A 14,186-nucleotide genomic window follows, 5' to 3' on the forward strand; every position below is an offset into this window, starting at 1 on the left:
CTTACTGTATAAATAGAAAGCACAAAACACTTCCAAATTGAAACTCACCAAATTACAGAAATTAAGATTTTCTGACACCTTCCATGGCTGAAGGTTTGTATTCTGATTTTCTTTAAGGTTTAAGTAAATATGAAGTATCAGTATACTTTTTATATTACAGTAATAAAACTATTACTCTTCCACTTGTAGACTAGGGTCTTGTCTATAACTTGTGTGTCCTTTCCTTTGCCCTATTGCATTCTCAATATCTTGCTTTCTCTATTCTTGATTTCACTCAAGCCTGGGGGAAAGTCCACAAGCCATTATTAGGGTGGATGCAGAGAAATCCATTGCTTATCTCTGAGGATAAGTAACATTGAATGTATATAATTTTTAGGATTCTCCAGATGCTTGTGACCTGGATTGGCCGTTGTTGGAAACAGGATACTAGGCTTGATGGACCTTTGGTCTGACTCAGTATGTCAACACTTATATTCATATCTATATTTGAACATTTCTATCTCCTCTAGATACTGCCATCTGATCTCGCACATGTGAATCCCATCACTGAGTCTAATTCAAAGGCTCTCTCTTGTACACACATACACTTACCAGTTCTTTACCCTCAATACACACACAGTCACATCTAGTGTTTGAATATGCACTTTTATCTATCATGCTTTTCTTTTTAAATTCTTGTTCTGTTACTAGATTGTCCACTTGAATTGACCTTAGAATGTTTCTTTCAGGAGCTGACCTTCCTGAGCAATGATACCCTTTAACGATGTCATAACCTAAAACCAACACCTGGCATATCATACCCATGCCAGAACTTTTAGCACTGGGTTAACACTTGGGCCTTTTGTCAATACTGAGGGAGGTCTTTCATGCTTGGGCTAAGAATCCATGAAGCATGAAAGAGAGGTGCCGCTCCAGTGTCAGCATTCACTATCTCTTCAGAAGCATGATCAGGTATGCTCCTTTCAGCATGGTATTTATCAACAGATGATCTTACTGGTTGATATCCGAGCAGTGCTTGCATCTTCCAGAATATAGTGAGGACGGCTTCTTAGTGGTGAAAGTGGAACTGGAAGGGGAAGACAGAAACATTTCCAGAAGTCAGTAGACATGTCAATTCTCTTGTCCCTTAAACAGAACTTATGCACTTAATCAGTAGTTGCAAGCTCTGATGACCATCATCCTTCAACATACCACTATTGGAATGGTTGTGCCTAACTGTGTCATAAACTCTCAGGGCTCTCTTCTCTATTCTAATATCAATCTCTTAAGTGGCTTCTCTGTTCCTGCTAAGCACTAAGGGCTGATATCAGCGGCTGCCTAGAAAATGGCCGCCAATCACATGTCAGTCACGCAATGGCATTCGTTAGTAGAACTGCAGCTACCTCAAACATAGGTGCCAGAAATGTAGGCCAGGGTTTTCAAAGCCTACATTTCCGGTGTCTATGTTTGAAGTGAATTGCGGTCTACTTCCGGAGCAAGTAAGTGACGTCGGAGGGGGATGGATCGGCAGACGCAGTCATCGCGGGACCTTCTTGTGACAGAGCCGACCGCGTTGCCGTCAATGGGGGGGGGGGGGGCATTACCATTGATGCCAGGAGAGTACCCGTTATTATTGATGCTGGGAGGGGGCCGTTGCCGTCGATGCTGGGGGGGCTGTTGCTGTTTAAAAAAAAATGGCAAGGTAAGTCATCCTCCTTTGGCGGGCCCCTCTCACAGTTTCGGGCCCTAGGCACATGCCTACTGGGCCTATTAATCTGGCCATGGGTAGATGCCTCACATAACAAAGGTGATACTTTCTGGTCCTGTATTGCCTGGTTGAAGATGGCTGCTAGGGGTTTAGTGACCTCTTCCTTTAGGAGTTTATAAAACTCCGCTTTGTACCTATCCGAGCCTGCCACTTTAAATAGAGCCCTTTTAACTGTCCATTTGCTGTCTTTTTGCCTGTTTTTTTACTTTTGTTATAACGCTTTTCTGCGCCAAAAAATCTGTGTGGAAAATCAGTGCGGAAATAGTGCATAATGCTAGGTACCATATATAGAGAATGTTTAGTGGATTAGTTGCCTTCACTCAGGCACGTAGCTACACCTCAATTTCTGGGTGAACATGGCCCATGAATTTCCTCTCTATCCACTACCCCTCCCCTCCACCAGTAAAAAATAATATCTTGGCTGGCAGGGATCATCCAAACCCCACTAGCTGAAGCGTACTCACCAAAGCACCCTCCCCCCATCCCCTCAAGGTGTCTCAATCTCAGGGCAGTCAACAGTGCACTTTCAGCCGCCAACACCAGCATCCCCATGTATGCTCAGTTCATGTGCATGAGCTGAGCATGTGTTTGGGGCTGTCCGTGACAGCAGCTGGAAGTGCGCTACTGACTGCCCTGGGATTGAGGTACCTTGAGAGGGCTCCAGAGCAGACTCTTCAGCTGGCAAGGTTTGGAGATCTCCACTAGCTACACTGATGATGTGCTCTGCTGCTGGCCTGCCCACTCATGGCTACACCAATTTCCACTATGGCCTATATAGATCAAGAGAAATTTGTTGTAATATAGCAAAATAAAATTGTGGAAGCCTGTATGAATGTAATTTGAATGCATGAGGTAAGGTCTTTTCTGTCTTTCTTATGAAGTTTCTTTATTTTTGGTAAACTGCTGTGAACTGTAGAAGTGAAGTGGTTTAGAAACTTTTAATATGCTATTAAATAGCTATAACTATGTGATCCATCATGGTCAGCCCCTCACAAAGGACTTACTGTGAAACAACAAAGACCCAGATGACTTGTCATAGAATTGTGGTTCATGGCTTTCAGATGGGTGTTATTTGACTGCAAACCTCACCCAATCCCATTTATCTGCTCTTCTGCCCTTTCTGTCCAGTTTCCTTCCTCCAAACACCTTTTCAATCGATAAGAAACCAAAGCTGAAAAAAGCTTTCTTGAGGAAAAAGCTAGACCAGAGGTCAAGGCTGTAATGAACTCTGGGAATTTGAGAGCCCAGTACACATCTGGCTGCCATGGATGGCAAGGAGATGAGGAGGTCAACAGGTCAGAGTTAAGTGACAGCATGAAGAAATGCTTAGAAAGGTCCTTTCCTGGAAAGGAAGGGAGATCATGGGAAATGTAGATTCATATTGGGGGTGGGAGGGTGAGGAGAAATGAAATGCAGTCTGTTCTAAGAGCTGAAAAATATGGGCAAATATGCATGTATATTTTAGGTATGACCTCTTACACCAGCCATAAAGCCTGTGAAACTGCTCATGTTTAGATTACTACAAAATGTGTGTACAATATACTATTCTCTAATTTATGTGTGAGCTATCTCCACCCCCCACCTTTGAACTATATGCTATTGTATTTAGGCGCCATTTTAGAGAATAGCATGCTGCCGGAACATTACTACTACTACTTATCACTTATATAGCACTGAAAGGCGTAAGCAGCACTGTACATTTTGACATTTATAGACGGTCCCTGCTCGGAAGAGCTTACAATCTAATTTGGACAGACAGATATGACATATAAGGTTGGGGATGGCATATGTGTGTTCATTGGTGTGTGTGTTCTTGGCATCTAAATGTTAACACTTTTCTTACTGAATTTCTCCCCATGTGACTCTTTTTCATTCCTTTCTTTCAGACTACTCATAAAGATTTTGCCTAATGCAGGGCAACTTTAACAATCATGGATGGCATCACGATGCATTTGAACTTTCACTTTCCTAAGAGACAGTCGGGCTTACATTACAGAAAGGATTAACAGTTAATATACTTGGTTGCTAGAACAAACCTTTTATTTTATAATTTTAATCTAAGAAGAACATAAGAATTGCCGCTACTGGGTCAGACCAGTGGTCCATCATGCCCAGCAGTCCGCTCACGCGGCAGCCCTCTGGTCAAAGACCAACGCCCTAACTAAGACTAGCCCTATCAGCGTACGCTCTTGTTCAGCAGGAACTTGTCTAACTTTGTCTTGAATCCCTGGAGGGTGTTTTCCCCTATGACAGATTCCGGAAGAGCGTTCCAGTTATCCACCACTCTCTGGGTGAAGAAGAACTTCCTTACGTTTGTAAGGAATCTATTCCCTTTCAACTTTAGAGAGTGCCCTCTCGTTCTCCCTACCTTGGAGAGGGTGAACAACCTGTTTTTATCTACTAAGTCTATTCCCTTCAATACCTTGAATGTTTCGATCATGTCCCCTCTCAATCTCCTCTGTTCGAGAGAGAAGAGGCCCAGTTTCTCTAATCTTTCACTGCACGGCAGCTCCTCCAACCCCTTAATCATCTTAGTCGCTCTTCTCTGGACTGGCGGGCCTGAAACAGGAGCCTCAGAGAGGGCTTCCTGCTTCCAACTTTTCAAAAAGGTATTGGATAGGGTCGGGGTGGTTTTGGCGTCTTGGCTGGGGGAGTGGGCATCCTTCCTGCCATTTTTTTGGGTTCGTGGGGGCAATGGCTCAGGGGTGCCTGGCGCAGGGGGGGGGCATGGCAGGAGGGAGTGGGCATCCCTCCTGCCAATTTTTGAGGAATGAGAGGGGATTGGTTCGGAGGAGTTGGTGGCAATGGGGGGGGGGGGGCCAGGACTGGAAGGGGCCATGACGTGGGGGTATTTGGCCAGTACACATGGTGTGGGGGTATTTGGCCATTTTCGCTGCATTGGAAGGGTCATGTGACCATTCATGGTGCTGGTTTATGGGGGGCTCATTGGGGAGGGCCATCAGCGCACGGGGGGGCTTTTTTCTTTTTTTATGGGGCAGATTGTACATGTATAACACACGCACAATCTGTGCCGTTAAAAAAACTGAAAAAAAACCTCAAACACCCCAGGCAGATTTGTCTACCACCAGGTCTGCACCAGTCAGCTATTTCGGGTCGGTAGGAGTGATCACGTTTTTGTGTTGGGATTTTAGGGCATTAATTGGTAGGCTAGTTTGCATGGAATTTTAATATTAATAGGGTAATTTACATGACTGGATCAGAGAATGAGCGATTGCTCAGAGAAACACACAGTCAGCAGTTTTGTGCATCGGGTCGGTTAATCTGATCGATTGCAAAACCAGTCAAACCGGTTTAGCGATGATCGTTAGATGCTCGGTAAGTTTATTGCATCCCCTAGAAAGATGGAAGATGGATGGTGAGCAAAGAGAAGAAGAAATGGCAAATGAGCAGGAGACCCTGGTGAGTGAGTTAAGAGAAGACAGAGGGAAACAGAAACCAAAGACTGGGACCAACATGACTTGAAAAATAAAATGACCAGACAACAAAAGGTAGAAAAAATAATTTTATTTTCTATTTTGTGATTAGAAAATATAAGAACTGAAATATTTATCCTGCCAGTGCTGGTGTTAGACATGTGTAGGGCCCAGGTCAGAAACTTGGGAGGGGACCCCAAAGTCCACTACTAGCCCATGCCATCTTCAGCTTCCAGCCCTAATACCATCCCTGGCATGTGTGATCTTTAAATTTTGCATAGTATAGGAGGAAATAGATCTTTCTATTTCTTTGATATTGTACTACATGGAAGGTGTGTCTTCTTGGGAGTTTGGTTTATATTTATCATTTTTGGTCAGCTATTATAGATTTGGCATTTGTGCTCTGTGTGTATGACCGAGGTATTCTGTTAGGATGAATTTTCTATGTACCATTCAGTTTTCCTGATAGTGGAGGGGATATTGTGAGGGGAGATGGGTTTTGTTGATCCTTTTCCTATTTTTGTGATTTATAAAATGACAGTTGTACAGAATATTGTTTCTTTTTATATTTTAATAAAATTATTTCAATATAATAAAATCATAACTATTCAAGGCTTGTGTGGATGAGATCAGACAGAGTTTGCAGGGATGGGAATAAATTTTATTCCTGTGTCATTCTCTAAATGGAGGTTCTATGACTATCCAGAGTTGGGTTAAGGAGGCCCAGGGAAGGAAGATGTGGGTCCCCAGCGTGTGCCTTCCACAGTTATGTGTAACTACTATAACTTGGCTGAAGTAAACCAATTCTTGATTTAGTACTGGTCAGAGAGAAAGTGTGGTTTACCTGGAGCACCTGAGAGAGACTATAATTTAGGTGTGGGGCCTGTCAGCCACAGGCCCAAATTCAGACTTCTTTGAACCTAAAGAGACTGTAATCCTTCAATTCTAAATCTGTGAAGGAGCAGGCCTTAACCTTTTGAGTTAATGAAGAGTTTTGCTTTACCTTTATGACTATGTTTGACTGTGTGATCATAGGCCCACCCCAACCCTCGCTCACACTATCACAAGATGAAAGAGGCTATTATAGCCAAAAGGATGTTGGAACATGTATCTAAATGAAGAAAATCAGAAAGAGCATAAGCTCTGGTAAGTTATGTCATGATTTAATAATGCAGGCCAAAGAGAATTTTAAAAAAAAAAAACTTGCGAGAGAAGCAAAACCTCAAATACTTTGGGATTATTATTCAGTAGTAGTAGTCAGCATTTTGTTGAATGCTGTCCACTATTAGATCAATTTGGCTATATCTGAATATCTGGCACATCTTCTCTCCAAACCATATGCCATAACCATACGCCTACATAAATACAAACCAAGTTATCTGTGTTATGATTTCTAATGAAATAATGTAATTCCTGGACAATTTAATCAAGCACGGGCGCTATATAGAGAACATGAGCACACCAAGATGACATAAGATAAGTAACGAGTGAAAGTTTGGAGTAGAGTAAGAATTAATTTACTTTAAATAATTCATCTTGGTGCATTGGGGACTGAGAAGTGTGATGATGGTCCCTTCACTGGCCTGTGCTTGTTTATGATTTAGCATGTAAGCTGGTGGTCTGAGCACTTCACTTTAATAATCAACATTATATTTGTATTAATTTGGGGATTATAAAAAGTCTCCTTTGGCATTGTGATAAGAAGAATCTCTGGATATGGCCAGGCTCTTCTAAATTGTAAATCACATTGAACTCCTTCTGAGGCATTTTAGCGATCCATAAACACTAATATAATGTAATATTCAAATGTCAGGCCCTGTCTGGGTACCAACACTAAATATCAGATAGTTGTAAACAGTATAGAAATTTTTAAAATAAATAAAGGTGGCCGTCGTTAGTTACCCAGGAACTGCCGCTATTCAATGGCAGTACCTGGATAGGTAGCCAGTTAACTTAGGACAGCAAGTTAACCTAATGGTTATCCAGACGGTGCCACTGAATACCAGCAATGCCCAGTTTACTCCCAGCTCTGCTCCTGGACTGTCCCAGCATTAACAGTCTGCCCAGATTTTCAGCAGCTGGATTTGGTTATATGTCATTGAAATCCAGGTATTAACCAGTCAGTGCTACTTATCCAGTTTGCTATGTATGGTTTGGACTGGTTACTGTCGGCAACAGTGTACTGGACTTGCTAGAACTTTGGCCTGGCCCAATATGGAACTTCTTATATTCTTAGAATTAACCTCAGTTGTGTACAGTGACTTCATATGCCTTACGAATACAAAACCTTACCATAGCTCTGACTCCTGCAGCGATGAAGCATCTGTCCGGTCTTTGCCATCATCCGCTAGAAGAATATAAGGACATGGTTAGAGGAGTTGCATGTAATAACCTATATTTCCTGTTACTATACTGGTTCATCGTTTAAAATACTACAATAGTCTCAACTTCCAAAAGGCAGTTTCTGCTGTCCTGCAATGGTGACACTTACTGGCCACACTTGACCACATAACACCAACCTACCTAAAAACACACTGGCTCCCAGTGAAAGGCTGAATCTTATTCAAATTCTATTGCTTGATGTTTAAAGCACTATAGATTTATGCCCCAATTTACCTGAACAATAGACTTGCATTGAAAGAAGCATAAAGGAGAAACATGAATCCCTTTACTTACCCCTCAATCAAAAAAAAAGGCTAAAAACATTAGAAGGCCTACTGTCATTCGAAGCAGCAAAACTAGATAAAGATGTCATCAGAATCTTAGGTGCCATATCAGATTATAGAATCTTCCGGAAAGAAACCAAAATGATGTTATTTAGGAAATATGTCCTGCAATGCTAATCCAATGTTTGTCTAATAATAAGCTTTGAAATGTAATTCCCTGGAAATGTCCAGACACCTCTTATTGTAATCTACCTAGAACTGAAAGGTTAAGGCGGAATAGAAGTCAATAAATGTAATGTAATGTTTATATGCCAGATTTCATACGGAGTCAAAATCTTTAACTCCTAGTCATTCAAATGGCAAAAGCAGATGGGAAGGGACTAAGACTAGGGAGAAACTCAAGGATTATGGCACCATAGGCCCTGGTTAAGTTGGAAGCCCAAAAACACAGGACGCTTCAGACATCATTGCTTGTACATTTTCTCTTTTCTCCCCCTACTTACCATCTTCTCAAAGTTGATGAGGTGATCCACAACTGTCCTATTTCCCTCATGGATGAAAGTCATGTCTGCAGGGGAAATCTCTGTCAGTAAATATCCATCTGAGCACTTGATAAAGACAGCGCCACTATTTCAAATGAGTTTGCTTTAAAGTGTTCCTTCTCTGTCCCTTTCTCTTTTATTTTCATTGTAAACCACTTTGATATAGTCTTGCTTTAGCAGTATATATGACATGTGAAAGTGTCCTAGGTGGAGAGGCTGTGGGACATCATACCTTTCAGAAGCAGCGGAATAAAGGGGATGAATGGAGGACTCAACTTGGCAACGGCCAGCCTGTAGGCTCGGTGATTCCAGGATGGGTCCTAAAGGAGAGGAGAAACATCTGAGATTAACAGAATAATGATCACATGAATTGTAATGTCTTTGTTGTGTTTAATGGATGGAACTAAGTCTATGAAAAGTATTTGTCAAATGGAGAGATTTAACAGCACATTGTGATGTCATCAGTTGGTGTTAAAGCTGATATTGTGATGTCAACAAGCACTATAAAAGCTGCTTTGCTATTGGAATAACTTGTAAGTTTCATGGCTCCACATCATTCTCTTTTTGGTTGGGCTGAGAACTTTTCAGTGGCCCCTTGTACATTGCAAACAATAGAGGCTATTAAAAATCACCCAAACCCCAATCAAATTTCTCCTAAAAAAATGTAGGTCACCAGTCCACGAAGTACAAATATCACACGATGAATTAAAATTTCAGTTTTTTAAATGTCTTGTGATGCTAGTAAGCATGTTATTTTTTGTGTGCCGATGAAATGGTTGTGGTCCTTTTTCTCTGATGCAGCACTAAGCCGAGTTGAAAACACTAGTTCATTACTAGCAGATCTACACTGGCTACCAATGGAAAAAAAAAAGAGTTCAATTTAAGATTGCTTGCATGGTTTACAAGGCAATATATGGAGGGAAGAACAACAGACTAAAATCAGATATTAAGTTCATGCATTCCTTTCACAACTCTAGAACAACACAGTGCCTTAAACTGGAATTCCCTTCACTCCAACTGCAGTAGTTCAACGGAAAAAGCTATTTGAGTCTTCCTTTGAATATCAAGGACCCAAAGTCTGGAATAGCCTGCCCCTGGACCTCTTACTACAGTTGTGGGAAAATACGGCAGACATATTTTTTCCTCTCTATAATCCCTTGAAGCTACCTATCTAACTTCCTTGTACAAAACAATAGCGTGGTTTTTAGTGCCAGCTGCGGCAGTAACAGCTCCGATGCTCAGGAATTCTATGAGCTTTGGAGCTGTTACCACCATAGCTGGTGCTAAAAACGTGCTATGGTTTTGTTAAGGGGGGGGGGGGGGTAAGATCTTAAAATTTTGCTGTAATTTCAACCATATGTCCTTATATCTAAATTGTAAACTGCAGTGATTCCTAGCAGAAAATTGCGGGATATAACAAACTTTATGGTACGGTACGGCACTAAGCAAAATGCTGGCCACCTGTCGGTGGGCCCAAACTCTTGCAGACAAGTGAACTTGCCACAGATTAATGGATTAACACGGTCGTTGTGTGAAATGGAATTCTTTTAAAGTATGGAAGGAGGTTTTTTTCAGCTAATGACTTTATTTACCCCTTTTTAGTCTGAGAGCAAAAGTCTATTGCTACAAACTGAATTCTGAGGCTTTTTCTTTGTTTCTAAACATTTTAAAATTTATATTTGAATTCACTGTGTGAGATATTTGTAGTTCATGGACTGGTGTCCTACATATTTTAGGCGACTTCTGATTGGTGTTTGAGTTTTTTGAGCTTCTCCACTTGCTAATTTGTGTCAGCTGTGTGGAGCTATTAAAAAAACACCACCATAACACCTGAGAAAAGCAGAAGGAAATAACAGGATACAAGTCCCCTTCCCTAGAGAGTCAGATGAAATGGAAGTTAGAAATTAAGGAAAGAACTTCTATATGATCCTTCAAGAGAGGATGACCCTGTTTACATTCACAAGGGACACAGCCAGATGTAAATTGATAGCCCTCACTGTGTAAATGTGGGAGAAGCAGGTCAAGAACTTCTTTTAGAAAATGGGCAAATAACAAATATATCAAAGGACTTGAAAACTTAAATATAATTATAGTCTTAGAGCCTATTTGTTTGATTAGATTGTAAGCTCTACTAAGCAGGGACCGTCTCTTGAATGTCTTAATGTACAGCGCTGTGTAGTCTAGCAGCACTATAGAAATGATAAGTAGTGGTAGGCAACTTATGTGATTTCCATGGGGGTCACCTTTGATTTTGAGTTTGTAGAATTCCATACAATTTTATTGCTCTTTTTCTGCAAGGATGTTCATTTGTATGAAAATGCCTTTAAAATTCTAACATAAATTCACAATGAAGATCAGATACAAAGGAACTCACCATGAGGCTCTCAAAGCTGGAGTACAGCTTCCGGCTCTTATGAGGTAGTTGCTGGTATGTCAAGGAAAGAACAGAAAGAAACACCTTTCAAAGTTGGCCTCAAGGATACCTGCACAAAATTTGCAATAAAAATGTGCACTGCACTTAGCTTTGCCAGCATACCCCAGTCCTACACTGCGGCGTCTCCTACTATTTAAGTATTGAGACCCTATCCCTACAGCTCTGCAAGTGCATTTCAACCCTGCTCTGAGGCATCCCATGGTCAGTGGCATAGTAAGGGGAAGGGAGGGGTGCAGTCCGCTCCAAGCGCAGTCTTGGTTAGGGCACAGGCACCTACTCCCCCACTGCTGCACGTACGCACCGCTTCCCGTCCCCCGTACCTCTGTAACGTTCCTGGTACAAGCAGCAACTCCCAACCTGCAGTTGTGCCAGCATCAGCTCTTCCTCTGACATCACTTCCTGGACCCATGCCTAGGAAGTAAAGTCAGAGGAAGAGCCGATGCTGGCGTGACAGCAGCTTGGGGGTTGCTGCTCGTGCCAGGAACGTTACAGATGTACGGGGGAAGGGAAGCAGCATGTGGCAGGAGAGGGCGGGAAAGGAGCGTGTGGAGGTTGGGTGGAGAAGAGGGCGGGGGAGGGGCACCACCGCCCCGGGTGCCTCTCACCCTCGCTAGGCCACTGCCCACATGCCCACTGCACATCCACAAGGCCTGATTTCCAAAAAGCCTGAGCTCCTAAATTTGTGTCCTATTTTCAGCTAAATTCAGGAGCCTTAGGGGCTCTTTTACTAAAGCTTAGCATGTGCTGTCCGATTTAGTGTATGCAAAGTGCTAAGACGTTCACAGATATGAACTGGGCTTCTTAGCATTTAGCACACACTAATTCTGTTAGTGCATGCTAAGCTTTAGTAAAAGGATTCCTACATTTTTAGCTGAAAATCCACCTTAATACAGTATCTTCAAAGCCATGCTTATAAAATTAAGCCTGCTAGTCACTGCCTAGATTTATGAGCCTAGTGAAAAAAATCTCCCCCTGTTGCCGCTCACATTTTATGCTCCCAAATTCCGGCATTTAGGGAAAGTTTGAGTATTGTTTTCACAATAGTTAATTTGATTTTAACTGTCGTATAGTAATTTTAAGCAATTCAACATACTTTTTTCTAACTTTTCCCATCCATATTTCTAATCTAACCAATTTCTGTTTTTATCCCACAGTTTTTACTTGTTATTTTTCATTTTTTTAACAAACTGTAAACCGAGTCGAGCTCCTTAGGGAGTAGATTCGGTATATAAAATGAAGATTAGATTAGATTATAAATTTAGGCACTCAGCCCTAGTAAATTTTCTAAGAGGCCAATTTGGAAGCATAGTTCTCACAGTCGGGCAAATTCTTTAACTATGAGGCCTACAGTGCGCCTTTGATATTCCAAAAGATGGACTCTACATGACCAGGGTAGAAGCCAGCTGCTGGGGCTAATATTTAAAAAGGAAATAGAGCATCTTGTATCCTAGAATCTCAGGAACAGCCAGTGATTGCTCTGGAATGTGTGGTTCAGAATGAGGTATCTTTAAGTGTAGTTGCAAAATGGGGAAGCTAGAATATGAAATGTTAACACACAATAACCAAAGCGAAGATAACAGTGAAATCAAGCATTCTAATCCAGCCTTCAAAGATCACTCAGCAATAACAAAAAAAATGTGGAGAAAAAGACTTCAGATATACATTCCATTCCATTAGTGATTTCTATTCCGCCATTACCTTGCGGTTCAAGGCGGATTACATTCAAACTAAAAACAAGAATTACATTCAAAATTTGAAAGAATAGAATAAGCGATGATATAAAATTTTTAAGGTAATAAAAAAAAAAAAATTGGGTAAAGAGTTACCAACTGGAAGTAGAAGTCTTTAGGAGATAAGAATGGGGTGAATTATGTGGTTTTAGATAACATTAGGTAAATAGAAGAATATTAGAGAGTACTAAAGGTATAGAGAGTGTTGGATGTTGGGTTGGGATATACAATGGCAATCAACCGTATCAATCATTGGTCTCAAAACACTCCATTGCAAATTCAGATAGAAAGTTGTGGCAGCTGCATCTTCAGCACCAAAGACATTTCAATATGTTTTAAATGAACATAAATAGCACAGTTACTTACCGTAACAGGTGTTATCCAGGGACAGCAGGCAGATATTCTTAACGTATGGGTGACGTCACCGACGGAGCCCCGGTACGGACCTTTTTAACTAGAAAGTTCTAGTTGGCCGCACCGCGCATGCGCGAGTGCCTTCCCGCCCGACGGAGGAGTGCGTGGTCTCCAGTTAAGATAAGCCAGCTAAGAAGCCAACCCGGGGAGGTGGGTGGGTTGTAAGAATATCTGCCTGCTGTCCCTGGATAACACCTGTTACGGTAAGTAACTGTGCTTTATCCCAGGACAAGCAGGCAGCATATTCTTAACGTATGGGTGACCTCCAAGCTAACAGAGAGGGAGGAGGGATGGTTGGCCATTAGGAAAATAAATTCTGTAACACAGATTGGCCGAAGTGTCCATCCCGTCTGGAGAAGGTATCCAGACAGTAGTGAGTAGTGAATGTGTGAACTGAAGACCAAGTGGCCGCCTTGCAGATTTCCTCAATAGGCGTGGAACGGAGGAAAGCCACAGAAGCAGCCATAGCTCTGACCCTGTGGGCCGTGACAGCTCCTTCCAGTGACAGGCCGGCCCGAGCATAACAAAACGCAATACAGGCAGCAAGCCAATTGGACAGCGTTCGTTTAGAAACAGGACGACCCAGACGGTTGGGATCGAAGGTCAGAAAAAGCTGAGAAGAGGAGCAGTGAGCCCTGGTACGGTCAAGGTAGTATGCAAGGGCACGCTTACAATCCAGCGTGTGTAACGCCTGTTCCCCAGGATGAGAATGGGGTTTTGGAAAGAAGACAGGCAGCACAATGGACTGGTTGAGGTGAAAGGCTGAAACCACCTTGGGGAGGAATTTAGGATGGGTACGCAGAACCACCTTGTCATGGTGAAAAACAGTGAACGGTGGATCGGCGACCAGTGCATGCAGCTCACTGACCCTCCTGGCAGAGGTGATGGCAATGAGGAAAAGCACCTTCCATGTGAGAAGTTTGAGCGAAGTAGTGGCAAGAGGCTCAAAGGGAGGTTTCATGAGGGCTGACAAAACCACATTGAGGTCCCAGACGACCGGAGGGGGCTGTAGAGGTGGTTTGATATTGAAGAGGCCTCGCATGAACCGGGAAACCAGGGGATGAGCCGTGAGAGGTTTTCCGAGGATAGGCTCATGAAAAGCAGTGATGGCACTGAGGTGGACTCTGATTGAGGTAGACTTGAGACCAGCATTGGACAGAGAGAGCAAATAGTCCAGTACGGTCTCCACCGCCAATGAGGTGGGATTGTGATGATGCAG

General features: G+C 42.4%; 1 protein-coding gene across 2 annotated transcripts in view; it reads right to left on the bottom strand.

Moving 5' to 3' along the window:
• RAPGEF3 (Rap guanine nucleotide exchange factor 3) overlaps positions 1 to 14,186 on the bottom strand; it is a 213,606-nt gene that overhangs the window by 1,320 nt on the left and 198,100 nt on the right. The window contains exons 23-27 of one of the 2 annotated variants that reach the window (XM_033937142.1): positions 10,764 to 10,814; positions 8,622 to 8,709; positions 8,351 to 8,415; positions 7,474 to 7,528; positions 995 to 1,066 (exon numbers count right to left, since the gene is read on the bottom strand). In XM_033937142.1, coding sequence (XP_033793033.1) covers positions 995 to 1,066; positions 7,474 to 7,528; positions 8,351 to 8,415; positions 8,622 to 8,709; positions 10,764 to 10,814 — 331 coding nt within the window. Of the gene's footprint in view, positions 1 to 994; positions 1,067 to 7,473; positions 7,529 to 8,350; positions 8,416 to 8,621; positions 8,710 to 10,763; positions 10,815 to 14,186 lie in introns of those variants that run through there. The other variant, XR_004538757.1, reaches the window with a different exon arrangement.

Source organism: Geotrypetes seraphini, chromosome 3 (genome assembly GCF_902459505.1).
Source record: "Geotrypetes seraphini chromosome 3, aGeoSer1.1, whole genome shotgun sequence".
NCBI lineage: Eukaryota > Metazoa > Chordata > Amphibia > Gymnophiona > Dermophiidae > Geotrypetes > Geotrypetes seraphini.